At 46.2% G+C, this 12,737-nt stretch overlaps 1 protein-coding gene across 2 annotated transcripts in view; it reads right to left on the bottom strand.

The window, feature by feature from the left end:
• Positions 1-12,737, bottom strand: part of LOC146809392 (AP-2 complex subunit alpha-1) — a 297,343-nt gene that overhangs the window by 51,536 nt on the left and 233,070 nt on the right. For both annotated transcript variants that reach the window (XM_085616210.1, XM_085616211.1), the window contains one exon: positions 9,168-9,250. In XM_085616210.1, the coding sequence (XP_085472336.1) occupies positions 9,168-9,250 (83 nt within the window). The remainder of the gene's footprint in view (positions 1-9,167; positions 9,251-12,737) is intronic.

Raw genomic sequence — 12,737 nt, 5'->3', positions numbered from 1 at the left:
TATGATGTGTTGGATAGACACATCTAGGGGGTCAGTGTTGTTGTTATGGCAGTATATGACAAACCGTTTCCACTTGGCTGCAAAGAATGCTCTAGTGGTAGGCCGTCTAGCTTCTTTGATGATATTCATACAGTCAGGAGGAAGGTTAAGGTAACCAAATTCTAGGACTTCAGGAGCCAGATCGCTAGGTTGAGCTGAGCTGGGTCTGGGTGTTGGATCTCTCCATGGTTCTGGGTTAAGAGGCGTGGAGAGAGGTGTAATTATTGGTGCGGAACTACGGAGAGTTCCAGCAGTGTGGTGTACCATGGTTGTCTGGCCCAAGTTGGAGTAACTAGGATGAGCGTTAAAGGGTTTTGCTGTAGTTTGCGCACCACTAGTGGAATGAGTGGGAGAGACGGAAAAGCGTACGCAAATCTGCCTGACCAGTTCATCCATATCGCATTGCCTTTGGACGATGGGTGAGGCTACCTGGCGGCGAAGCTTGGGCATTTGGCGTTTTCTGGGGTGGCGAAGAGGTCTATCTGTGGTTGCCCCCACATCTGAAAAAACGGTTGAAGAACTTGTGGATGAAGTTCCCACTCATGGATTTGTTGTGTTTGACGGCTCAACAGATCGGCTATTGTGTTTTGGACTCCCGGGACATGTTGGACTAGGAGAAAAATGTTCTGAGGTATAGCCCACCTCCATATGCTCTGTGCGAGCTGAGAGAGCTGGAGAGAATGTGTCCCGCCTTGTTTTTGGATATAGTGGATGGCTGTCATGTTGTCGGTGCGGACTAAGACAGTCTTGCCTGATATTTGTTTTTGATATGCCTTTAAGGCTAGGAATATGGCTAGTAACTCCAGGTGGTTGATATGGAGTAACTTTTGTTGTGGCGTCCACTTGCCCTGCATGGTGTGATGTAGTAGGTGAGCTTCCCAGCCGGAGAGCGATGCGTCCGCTGTCATGACTATTTGAGGAACTGGCTCGAGGAACGGTCGCCCTTTGGAAAGATTCTTGGTGTTCCACCACTGCAGAGAGCGATGGGTACGACCGTCTACCAACACCAGATCAGTTACGTACCTTGAGCCTCTTGGAGGGGACGCATCTGGAGTCTTGCATGAGGCACTATGAATATGCAAGAGGCCATCATCCCTATGAGTTGCATGAACACTCGAGTTGGAAGTGAGTGTTGAGGCTGAAATTTGGTTATGAGGGCTTGTATGCTCGCTATCCTGGTGGGGCTGGGATAGGCTAGCGCCCTTGAGGTGTCTATTGTGGCACTGAGGTATTGTTGTGTGTGGGGCGGTTGCAGCTGGGACTTGGCGTGGTTTATTGTGAACCCCAGGTCGTGAAGTTGTTGAATAGTGGCGTGAGTGTGTTGTACACACTGATTGTATGAGCTGGCTTTTATGAGCCAGTCAGCTAGATATGAGAAGACATGGATGTGTTGTCTTCTTAGGTGTGCTGCCACCACTGCTAGGCACTTGGTAAGCACTCTTAGTGCTGTGGTGACTCCAAATGGGAGTACTTTGAATTGATAGTGCTGACCGTCCACTACGAATCGGAGATATTTTCTGAGCGCTGTGAATGGGAATGTGGAAATAGGCGTCCTTGAGGTCTAGAGTACCAATGAAGTCGCCCTGGGAAAGTAGAGGAAGGACCTGCTGAAGCGTGACCATGTGGAAGTGGTCTGAGTGTATGTAGAGGTTTAGGGGTCTGAGGTCTAAAATAGGCCTTAGAGATCCGTCCTTCTTTGGTATGAGAAAATAAAGGGAGTAAACTCCCTTGTTTTGTTGGTGCAGGGATACTGGTTCTATTGCACTTTTTTGTAGGAGGGAGATTACCTCCTGCTTTAATAGTAACAGATGTTCTTGTGACATTGGATGGTGTTTGGGTGGTATGGTCGGGGGGTAGATGTTAGTTCGAGACAGTAGCCTGATTGAATTATTTGGTGTACCCACCTGTCTGAAGTGATGTTTGCCCAGACAGGGAGGAATTGGTGGAGTCTTCCCCCGACTGGAGTGGAATGGTCTGGGGGAAGTGGAGGGAAGTCATGGGGTGGAGGTGGAGGCAGAGCGGGAGTTGTTGTTTTTGCCTCTGCCTTTGCTGTTGTTCCACCCTGTAACCACCCCTTTGGTAACCTATGGTAAAGGTAGATTGGGTGGGAGCCTTGTAAGAGGTGGAGGGACTATCTGAGGAGTAGCCCCTATGGGTGCTTCTGTAGGATGAGCGTCGAAAGGACCGTCTGGGAGCTTGCGATTGCAAGGCTCCCATAGAATTGGCGGTGTCTGTATCCTTTTTCATTTTCTCAAGGGATACGTCTAAGTTGGGGCCAAATAGGTGTTGCTCATCAAAAGGCTGTTTGAGTATAGAACTCTGGACTTTGGGTTAAAAACCTGATATGCGTAACCAGGCATGCCTGCGCAAAAGGACACTGGTGTTTATTGCCCTTGAGGCGGTATCTGCTACATCTAGGGCACACCTGATGGAGGTGTTAGTGATGGTTTTGCCCTCCTGGATGAGTTCACTAGCCCTGTTTTTAGGTCTCGCCTGACCCAGCGCATGCGCTGGTCTGGCGAGACTTATTGAGAGGGCTCCAAAAAGTGCTACCAGGCCAGCCTAGAGCTACAGTGCATGTGTGCGGGCGCGCGCGCAGTGTTTTACCGGGATTACTTTCACTTTCGCGGCCGCACGGCCGTTTTGATGTTTGATCGTGATCGCGATCACTTTCACGGCCGCTGTGCATAGCCAATAGGTCTCGCTTTTGGGAACCTTGTAAGTGTTTAGTTATGCAACTGTTGCATGGCTAAACACTTATAAGCGCCCAAAGGCGAGACCTATTGGCTATGCCAATGCTTGTTATATTTGTCTGGAAGGTGCTGCATTATGGACTCAAGCTCATCATAATGTGCCCTGTCACACCTGGCTAGCAGCGCTTGTGTATTAGCAATGCGCCAAATGTTTGCTGCCTGTGACGCTGTGCGTTTGCCAGAGGCATCTAGGAGTTTTGATTCCTTATCTGGTGGTGGCGCGTCACCTGATGTTTGGGAATTTGCCCTCTTCCTTGCATTAGACACTACTAAGGAGTCTAGTGGTGCGGGGCCTTTAATGTATACTGGGTCAGTAGGGGCAGCTTTATAATTCTTTTCTATTCTCGGGTTAATGACTCGAGCTCTAACTGGGTCTTTAAAGATCTCTGATGCATGCTTAATGACCCCTTTAAGCATGGGAAGAGTTGAGGTGGACCTTTGTGTAGTATCGAAGGTGTCCATAAGAAAATCCTCCTCTACTGGGTCTGTATGCAGGGCAACCCCGTGGTATTGGGCAGCTCTGTGAAGGAGCTGGTTGAATCCGATATATTGTCCTCTGGAGGGGAAGGCCTGGAGGGATAAATATCATCTTGCGGGGTGTAAGGGACGTCTGGGACACTGTAATCATCCCAGGGGTCAGGGCAGCCAGTAGGGGTAGGGTCCCCAAGGGGTTTATCGTCAGCACCTCCCCATTCATCATCTGATGTGATGTCATCATCATCATCATCTATTGGGGTAGTTGATGGTGTGGGAGAGCGGTGTGGTGGGGGGGAGGAGGAGGAGGAGGAAGAAGAGAAGGGATCCTTAATGGAGAGGTAGCAAAGTCTCCCTTCTTTGGTGGCGGTGCGGGCACAGGCTTTTCCAGGGGTCTTTTCTTGATGCTAAGCATTAAATGACCAGTCTTAGGATCCTTTATTAGAGTCTTTTGGGTAGGATCTGGACGAAACAGTTCATCTGTGGGAGACAGATCCTTCGGAGTCGCGGGTTTCGGTGCCGTAAGTTTTTTCGGCGTCAACTCGGTAGCGGTTCTAGGCTTGGAACCGTGTAGTTTTGAAGAGTCTTTATCAGTTGGAACCGGTTGCTGTTTTTTCGGTTCCGAGGTCTTTGGCTTGGAAGAATTGGGGCCTTTTGGTGGGCGTTGTTTAGTCGGCTCCGAGGGTGTTGTCGATGCCGAGGAGCTTTTGCTAGCCTTCGAAGCCGAGTGCTTTGACGTCGAAGCAGCGGTCGGCGTGGATGAGGACGAGGACGCCTTCTTCTTCGGTGCCGGAGCTTGTTTGTCGGTACCGAGGGTAGGCTGACTCGAGCCCGAGCCACCTAAAGGCTTAATAGGCTTCTTTACCGGGCCCGAAGGCAGGGCATGGGAAGCAGTGTCTCGGTGTGCACCTGGGACCGAAGGTGGAGGTTGTACCGAAGCCTTCTTTGACAGTGTCGAGGGGGGGTGTGGGTCGGGGTCGACGTCTGTACTCACGGCCCTTTAAGCTGGAGTGATGTCTTCGACATCTGAATCATCTGCTTCGGAGGCACTGATGATGGTTTCTTCAACTCAACCCTGCTCCGAAACTTCGACACCCTCTTGAAAGATGTCGTCGGGGATCGAAGATGACGAGCGCGCCATGGTTCTTCAAGCTCGTCGGTCCCGGATCGTTTTCTTGGAGCGGAAGGAGGCGCAAGCTGGACAGTCTCTGGCCTCGTGCTCCGGTGAGAGGCAGAGGTTGCACACCTCATGCAGGTCAGTGTGGGGAATCTTCGACCCACATCGAGGACACTTTTTGAATGGCATCCTTTCCATGAGCCGGAGATGAGGCCCAGGTAGACCCGAAAGCCTTCGGCGACGACCAGAAACGAAGACTTCGAAGTTGAAGGGTCGCGTGTGATTGGAAACGCGATCGAAACAATACAGTGGAGAAGGGAAGAATTGCGCGTCGAAAGAGAAAACCATTAACGGTTCCGAACTGGAACGCAAGAACACATCCGAGCCCAATGGCGGAAATACAAATCTGAGGATGGAGCCCATGCGCACTATCATCCAAAGGAGGAGTCACATACCTCGTGACTTCTGAAGACTTTCCAAGACAAAAACAAGTGCAAATATCCGGGCCCAACACCAGACGGCGATCTATGCACAGTGTGTAATCTGCAGCTCATATGCCTCGAACAGGATGAGCAGACATGCAGCCATTATTTTAATGTCCATCACCACCAAGCAAATCCTGGTCATGAGGGACAGTAAAATCCTAATAATGCTCCCCTCAGTAAAATGTTAATAATGTCTCCATGTAATAAGTATGGTACCTTTCAGAAATGTAATTGTGGCCTGGGTGTTGGGAGGTGTTTTTCTTCCCCCTGCAGGTAGACCAGTTAGGACGGAACCAGGAACTTCATTAATTAGTAAAGGGTCTGTCCATAAACAAGTAAATGTAAGATACGACCTGGAGAAGGCAAACGTTTGTTCTCCTAGCTAGGCTGGCTTCAAACCCAGTGGTTACCACAACTGATTTTGATAACCACAGAGGAGAGGGCCGCTCATTTCCCTGGCCACACCTCTGGGTTCACACACAGGCTCTGCACAAGGGAGAAAGGGCTTCCCTTTTTTGGGTTATGTAAGGTGCACTGTGGAATTGTTTTCGGCAGAGCAAACAGGAACTGCTGCAAAAGTGGGTAGGGTTGTCCCTGAGAACTTTTACTCCACTGGTTAGGAAGAAGCCACAAGTCACGTTGACTGACTAGATAGTACCAACCATAAATGTAGCACGCCAAGGGACCCTCCTTGAACACTTTCTGGTCCTGTGAAAGAACAGAAGAAGGAATGCACCTGATGGTTGAGACCTGTGAGGAGACTGGACCTGCTTCTACTTACACTCAGCTAAAGGAAGTGAGTTCAGAGTATGTTAGCTGACCTCTCGTGTGGCTACAGGGACGCAACAAGCTGCAAAAAGACTTTTCCCTGAAGTGCCCACTGTAGGTAAGTGCCCATTTTTGACATGGTCACCCCACTTTTTGTGTGGTATTCAATGCAGCTTTGACTGGAAGTGAACTGGGTTCCTGCTAAACAAGTCCCCAGTGCTATATCTCTTTCCCAAAACTATAAGTGTTACCCCAATTGGCAATACCTTTAGGACTCTTTGTAAGTGCCTAGTAAGAGGTAGCCCTAGTACCTAGGGCAAGAAGGGTAAAGATGATCCCTAAGGGCTGCAGCATGTATTGTGGCACCCTACGGGACCCCTCACCAAACACATACAGACTGCCACTGAAGTCTGCTTGTTTTGGTGCAGACAAAAGCGAAAACATGTGATGGCACACAGCCCTGCATGCCATGCCTGCAGACACTACATGTAGTATAGGCAAGTCACCCCTTCAGCAGGCCTTACAGCCCTAAGGCAGGGTGCACTATACTACATGTGTGGACACATCTGTATGAGCAGATATGCTCCTGTGCTGGCTAGTTCAATTCCTTCAATACAAGTGATCAGGGAAGCCATTTTAAGTCCATGTACTGGGTACAGGTCAAAAATGAGTTCCACAGCTACATGTTGGCGTCTTTGGAACTCAGAATGTTTGGTATCAAACACCTTCTATCAATGAACCCACACTGATTCCAGTGATGGATGTATTAATACATGCGCCCAGAGGGCACCTTAGAGGTGCCCCCTGAAAACCAACCCACTACTAGTGTGTTGACGGAATGGTCTTAGCCAGCCTGCCACCACAGACTAGTTTTTGACCCCCCGGGTGAGGGTCTTTGCTCTCAGGGGGTCAGGGATAAAGCCTGCTCGGACACAGTGTGTTTACACTCCCTCCCACAGTATGACCTGCCAATTAGCATTCCAAGGCATAGAGCCCATCGCCTTTTGGTATGTGACTCTGGATTCCCTCACAGGAAAGGCTGCTGACCCCCCCATGTCCAGAGCACATATGGCACCTGGACAGGCAGGAAAATTAGTAGTCAGAGAAGCTTGTTCCCCTCAAGCTAGTTCCACCCCTAAGGTGGGCTACCTGATGCGTACACAACATTTCAGAATCTGCCATCTTTGGAACTCTGGGACAGGGTTATGCCCACTTTCCATAGGAAGTGGTCATATAGGGGGCGTAATGACCCCAGGGGTAGGTAGCCCATTACCTACTAACCTACACTCCCCTAATACCCCTAAATTTAGTATTTAGGGGAGCACCTGGAACCAGGAAATCAGATCATGCCAATCCAAAAAAAGAATAAGGATAATGAGCTGTGAAAAGCATGAACTGAGAAAGAAGCAGCTGACTTGGCGCCAACCCTGCCGGCCTGTTCGCCTATTCCCAACAACTGCCCCAAAGTCAACTCAACTTGCAATCTGCAAGCCTCCAAAAGCCTGGGAGGGCAGCCAGCACTTCTAAAAAGACTCGGGAACTCCTGTGAATCAACAGAGCTGCTTTCCTGGAGACACCCTAAGAGGCCTGTAAGGACTCTGAACCGCCAAAAGCCGACACCGGAAAGCACCACTGCACCCCAGCTGCCTAGCCGGAGCTGAAGTCGGCCACCGGTGCCAGCGTGGTCCCCCGGCCCTTGAGAGACGAAGGTCACCTTGAACTGGCCCTTTGTGGACTTATCTACATCGTCTGCAGCCTCTGAATGCAGGCTCCCTCAACTGCAAGTGTCTCCGGTAAGAAAAACCTGACGCCTCGAAGTACCTCAGAACGCAGCCACCCCGGCCCCTGGAGAAGAGGAACAAAGGTGTCCCCGAGCATTGTGAGACCTGAGCCCCCTTGTTGGTTCAGACCGACTGGCCTCTCTGTCCAAACCTGCAGCCTCTTTTCCACCAGACTGATCCCCATTGACTAACATTGGGCACCGATGCTGTATTGCACCACAGCACCCCCTAGTGCTGCTGGAGGTGACCTGGTGGTGCTGCCCTGGACCCTGCCCTGTACTCACCTTAAGTCCCGAGGATTGGTTTTGTAAGTTACTGTAAATAACTTGCATGTAGTATCTGTTTTTCCTCCACAGGATAACATTGTCGCCTATGAAAAGTGTCCATTTTTGAAACCTAAAAGTATTTCTATCTCGAAACGAACTGACATGATCATATTGATTCTGGTGCCTAAATATACATAAAGATATGTGCTATTTTTAGAAATTGGTGTGGATCTCCTTAAAGAGTTGTTAGTACCATTTTATTGATTGTATGTGCATATTTGCAAATGTCTAACATTCCTCTTTAATAAGCCTAAGACGGCTCAACCACACTACTCCCTAGAAGAGCACCTTTGGATTGCTAGAGCAAGCTACTGTCCAATCATAAGGGAATACCTGGACTCTTTGCACGGCATACCTCTTTTTGGTACACCCATCTGAGCAGTTGCAACTGAACCTGGACTGGACCTTACTGGTAACCCTGCTGGAGTGAGTCTTAACCACTAAGTGATGTCCTTGAGGTTCTGAGACCCTTGGCCTTATCTAACTGGACTTCTCCTACATTCTCGGACAAGCTGTGGAACTTTGCAAAATCCTGACTTCCAGCCGCTGAAGATCCAGGACCAACCACCTAAGCCAAGGCAAAACTTTGCTGGCCTTAAGAAACAGAGTTCTCATGCTTGGATCTTCTGCGCAGCAGCAAATACGTTTCAATGGATAAGAAGGTATTTGGTTGGCCTTGTGGAACCCATCCTCAGATACAGCCTGCAACTTTGACCCGCTGGAGGATTTATATCAGTGACTAAGTCCCATGGTAAAATCTCCACCTGGGAGGAACCTGCTTAGAGTAGCCTACCTGAGCTCCACTGAAGTTGATCTGAAATCGCGCCTAGATCCCGGTCAAGCTTGCCTATAGACTATCATTGGCCCTTTGCTTTTTCTCAGGACTTTTTACATTAAATCTTCTAAAAATCATATTTCTGGTTTCCCTTATTGAAGTTTGCTGTTTTATATCATTTTGGTTATTAAACGTTTCTCTAACTTTAAAATTAGGAGTCTGGTTATTATTGTGTCGTGTTTTTGACTACTTTGTTTTTACTGTTTTGGCACTTCTAAATGCTACACATATTTCTTTTAAGTTAAGCCTGTCTGCCCAGTGCCATAACTACCGCAGTTTTAGTTCAGGTTTAAATTACTGAATCATTTGATTGCATCTAACAGGGTAGTGACTTTATTACGTTTGTGGACTTCCATCCACCCCAATTAATAACTCAATTTCTTACACCGGTCAAGGGCCTCTGGATTCCTGGAGACCTTTACTCCAAGTTTCTGGAATAACATAAAGCTAAGGGGGAGTACTGCAGCAGTTTTAAAAAGTGCCCTGAAACTGTAACAAAAGATGTAAGACTAAATATATTTTGGTGGACTTACATGTACTTTACATAAGACAGACCTGTTTTAATGTACAGTGTTGGCAATGCACTCACCAAGGTTCTGTCGGAACTCAGACTTCACTCCAATCTGTAGTAACTGATTCTCAAATAGGACTCCATTGTTCTTACATACAAATCTACAAAAGAAAGAAAGAAGCATGCAGACGCAGTCTTATTTAATACAACAGTGCTAGGTGACAGTGCAAGGCAACCTTACTCTTCAGTCGTAGACTCCATTCCAAAAGTCTCCAAAACCCTACCTTACATCATACCATACTATAGTCTCTAACATCATACCTTCTACTAACTAGCTGCCCCTGCCATAAAAAGCCTTCAATATTAATTTACCCTAGCTTAGAGCCTCCAATGTTGTAAATACGTCTCCAGTCTTAAAAATCCAAACCCCAAAATGAGCTAGCTATAACTATCCTAACTCCCTTCATACAGCAGTGTCCCATATATTAGCTTCTTTTATAAAATATCCTTCAAGTATCCTACCTCTTCTCTTATATCAGCCTCTATGTCCTTCTTTCGCTCACAAACCAGTTACAAATATCCTACGTTTGATTATAAAACCACCGAAAATATCCAATCCTCTCCTAAGATATTAGATTCCAATAAACTACCTTTGGTCATACACAGGCCTCCAATATACTACTTTTTTGTACAGCAGCCTCCAGCATCCTACATCAGCAATTGTCTGTCTCATATAACAGCACCCGGTATACTATCTTCCTATCTACATCAGCCCACATATATCTTCCTCCAATATAGCTAATATTGCATAACAGCTTCCAACATCCTACTGCAAAGCATCCAGAAGTTACTACTTATTATACACCAACTCCAATATCCGAGGTCTCCGTATGTAGCCGAATCCAATAGCCTACCACACCTTATATACACCACTTCCAATTCACTATATTTCTTATATTCCAGCCACCAATATTCTACCTTGCTTTATCTAGCAGTTACCTCTACTCACCAATCAGCATACAATAGCTGTTTCTTTTCATGTATCAAAATTCAGTATCTTACCATCCCATACACCACTTTAAAACACTCTACCTCATCATATACACCATGATTAAATATTCTACAACACCACATTCGAAAGTCAGTTTTCTCTGTACACCAGCCACCAATAATGCAAATGTATCCAGGCCAGACAGTGAAAACGTGACCATAAATGTTCAATTTCAGACTCAGTTCTGAAAATTCTGTCTTTCAAACCTGGTACCATATGTGTATTATGCGCACTACTGTATTTTCATTCTCCTGGATTTCTATGTAGCAGTTGGGTACACTGGTTTCAGCCTTCAGTTTAAAAAAATATAAATTTTTAGTGGGTCAAACCTGGCCAATTACCACGTAAGCATGGTCTATGCCTTCTTCAAGATTCGCAATCTTCATCACTGACCCAATCTTAATCCCCATTAACATAAACCAATTCTATCCTTGACACAAAAGGCAGATTTCATGTGCATTCTCCAACAAATGATACATAAAGGCAAGTATAAATCAAAAACCCCAAAGACTTCCAACAAATACAGAATTTGCAACACTGATTTTATTATTAACGGGAAACCACTTTATGTGAGATATTTACATTCTAAACCAAACTAACATTTTACATTTTTTAAATGATTCATAACAAGAGTCCCAACATTTCAAACAACTGCCTCCCTTCCTAATATCAACAACTAACTTGTACTGATTTATATATCCCTCTCACTCAAGACATACAGAAATAGCATTGTTAATTCAGAAATTCTATCACTCTGACCCCATAGGGAGTCTTAAAGCGGTCTCCTGGAGACCCTAAATATCACCTGCAAAGGCTACAGACCACTCTAGTAGACTCAAAGAGACACTGAAACAACTAGCCCTAGACCTCCAAGTAGAATACCTGCATATAATTCAAAATAGGCTGTACTGTAGTGTTTCTACAGTAAACAGCTTTCCTACTGCGAAGACAAAGACATTTTCCCCTAATAACCATTGCAGCCTAGGAGTAGTAAATATTTCACTTATTTCAGAACCTAAACAACTAATCACCCACAACTAAGACCTACATTTTCATTTGCTGGTACACTCTGATACTCACTATTCACTAACTTAAGAGGTTCATGAAGATCTTCTACAAGTTCAGAAAATTCCAGCCAAGGCAACATTCAACTACAGGCATTGGCCATCTGGGAACATTTAATGTAGGAAAACAAGGCCATGAGAAAGCGTGGTTATCAGTGGCTGCTCAACCAATTTTAAATAAATAATGAGATATGAATGTTAGCGCAGCTCTTTCTAATCTTGAGACTGTTCCTACCTGGAGATCTACAGGCAATATCAGAACACGAGCAATTCGTTTTCAAAGTGTTCATGTGGTCAAGGGCATAAATCAATGTCCACCCTAACAGACTTTACTTCGAGACTCTTCATTGAATAACACCCACTGAGGCCACGTTCTGGAGACACAATTCACATGTTCTAAAAAGATGTATGCAGGACCATAACCCATAAAAATCTTTGTGTGAAGAGCACACCTAATTTAAAGTATAATTCTGGCTTTTGGCAACCGGGGGATAAAAAAAACTGTCATGAGAATCTATTTCTTTCTCCTCTCTCCATTATCGAAAGGCAAAGATAGGGGATCCCGCTAAAAGGCTTTAAGGAAATAGATGTAAATATTTTAACAGTGTGACCATTATCTAATGCCAATACCAAAATTAACCATCACCATCCTATCACCAGTTTTAACATGGAGCAGCTGCCATCACAGAAAAAGGCTTATGTCATACACAATAGATCATACACATACAGTGACGAGTGGTGGCCAAACCAGAAATGTGAATAATCTTAATGGCTTAAGAGTTTAGCCTATAGATAAACTGGCTGCATATATAGTACCACAGACCAAGGTATGAAAGGAAAAGTATTCGACCAGTTTTGGTAATCAGAAGACCACTGACTGCCTAGTAATCATACCTGTCCTGTTGAGCACGAGTATTGGTGAATAAAGACTTTAAATCAAAACAAATAAAATTGATATACAAGGGACATGGGAAGGAGAGAAAAAGACACTCGTGCAAAGACTCCAAATGATCCAGAACACAACTGCCAGACTGATCCTTAACCTGCCCATGAGGACACACATCGCCCAGCACCTGAAGGACCACCACTGGCACCCCATTCAGAAGAGATACCATTTCATGTTTCTGAGCTATGCCTACAAAGCCTTCCACGACCAAGGACCCACCTACATGAGCCACAGTCTGCATTTCTACTGACCTACCAGGAATCTCCGCTCCGCACACCTCGCACAGAAACCACGTATCCACCACTGCCGCTCCGGAGGATGCTCCTTCTTCCATCTCGCCGCCAAAGCCTATAACACCCTCCCCCCTTAATCTCCACACTGCACACTGATTTGGCTTTTCGACTTGTACCTGCAACACAGCGCCTGGATGCCCTCTAGGATGATAAGCCGCTCTATACAAGTACTACTTGATTGATTGAGAAACAAGAGTACTTTTTTACTCGCCATTACGATTAGTGTCTAGAAACAATTATGGTGACTCAAAATCCTTTCAACAACAAAGACCCTAACAAGGCCACTGCAAGGAA

Source organism: Triturus cristatus, chromosome 7, assembly GCF_964204655.1.
Source record: "Triturus cristatus chromosome 7, aTriCri1.1, whole genome shotgun sequence".
NCBI classification, from domain to species: Eukaryota; Metazoa; Chordata; class Amphibia; order Caudata; family Salamandridae; genus Triturus; species Triturus cristatus.
The sequence above is the reverse complement of the archived record's forward strand: the minus strand, read 5'-3'. Positions and strand labels throughout refer to the sequence as shown.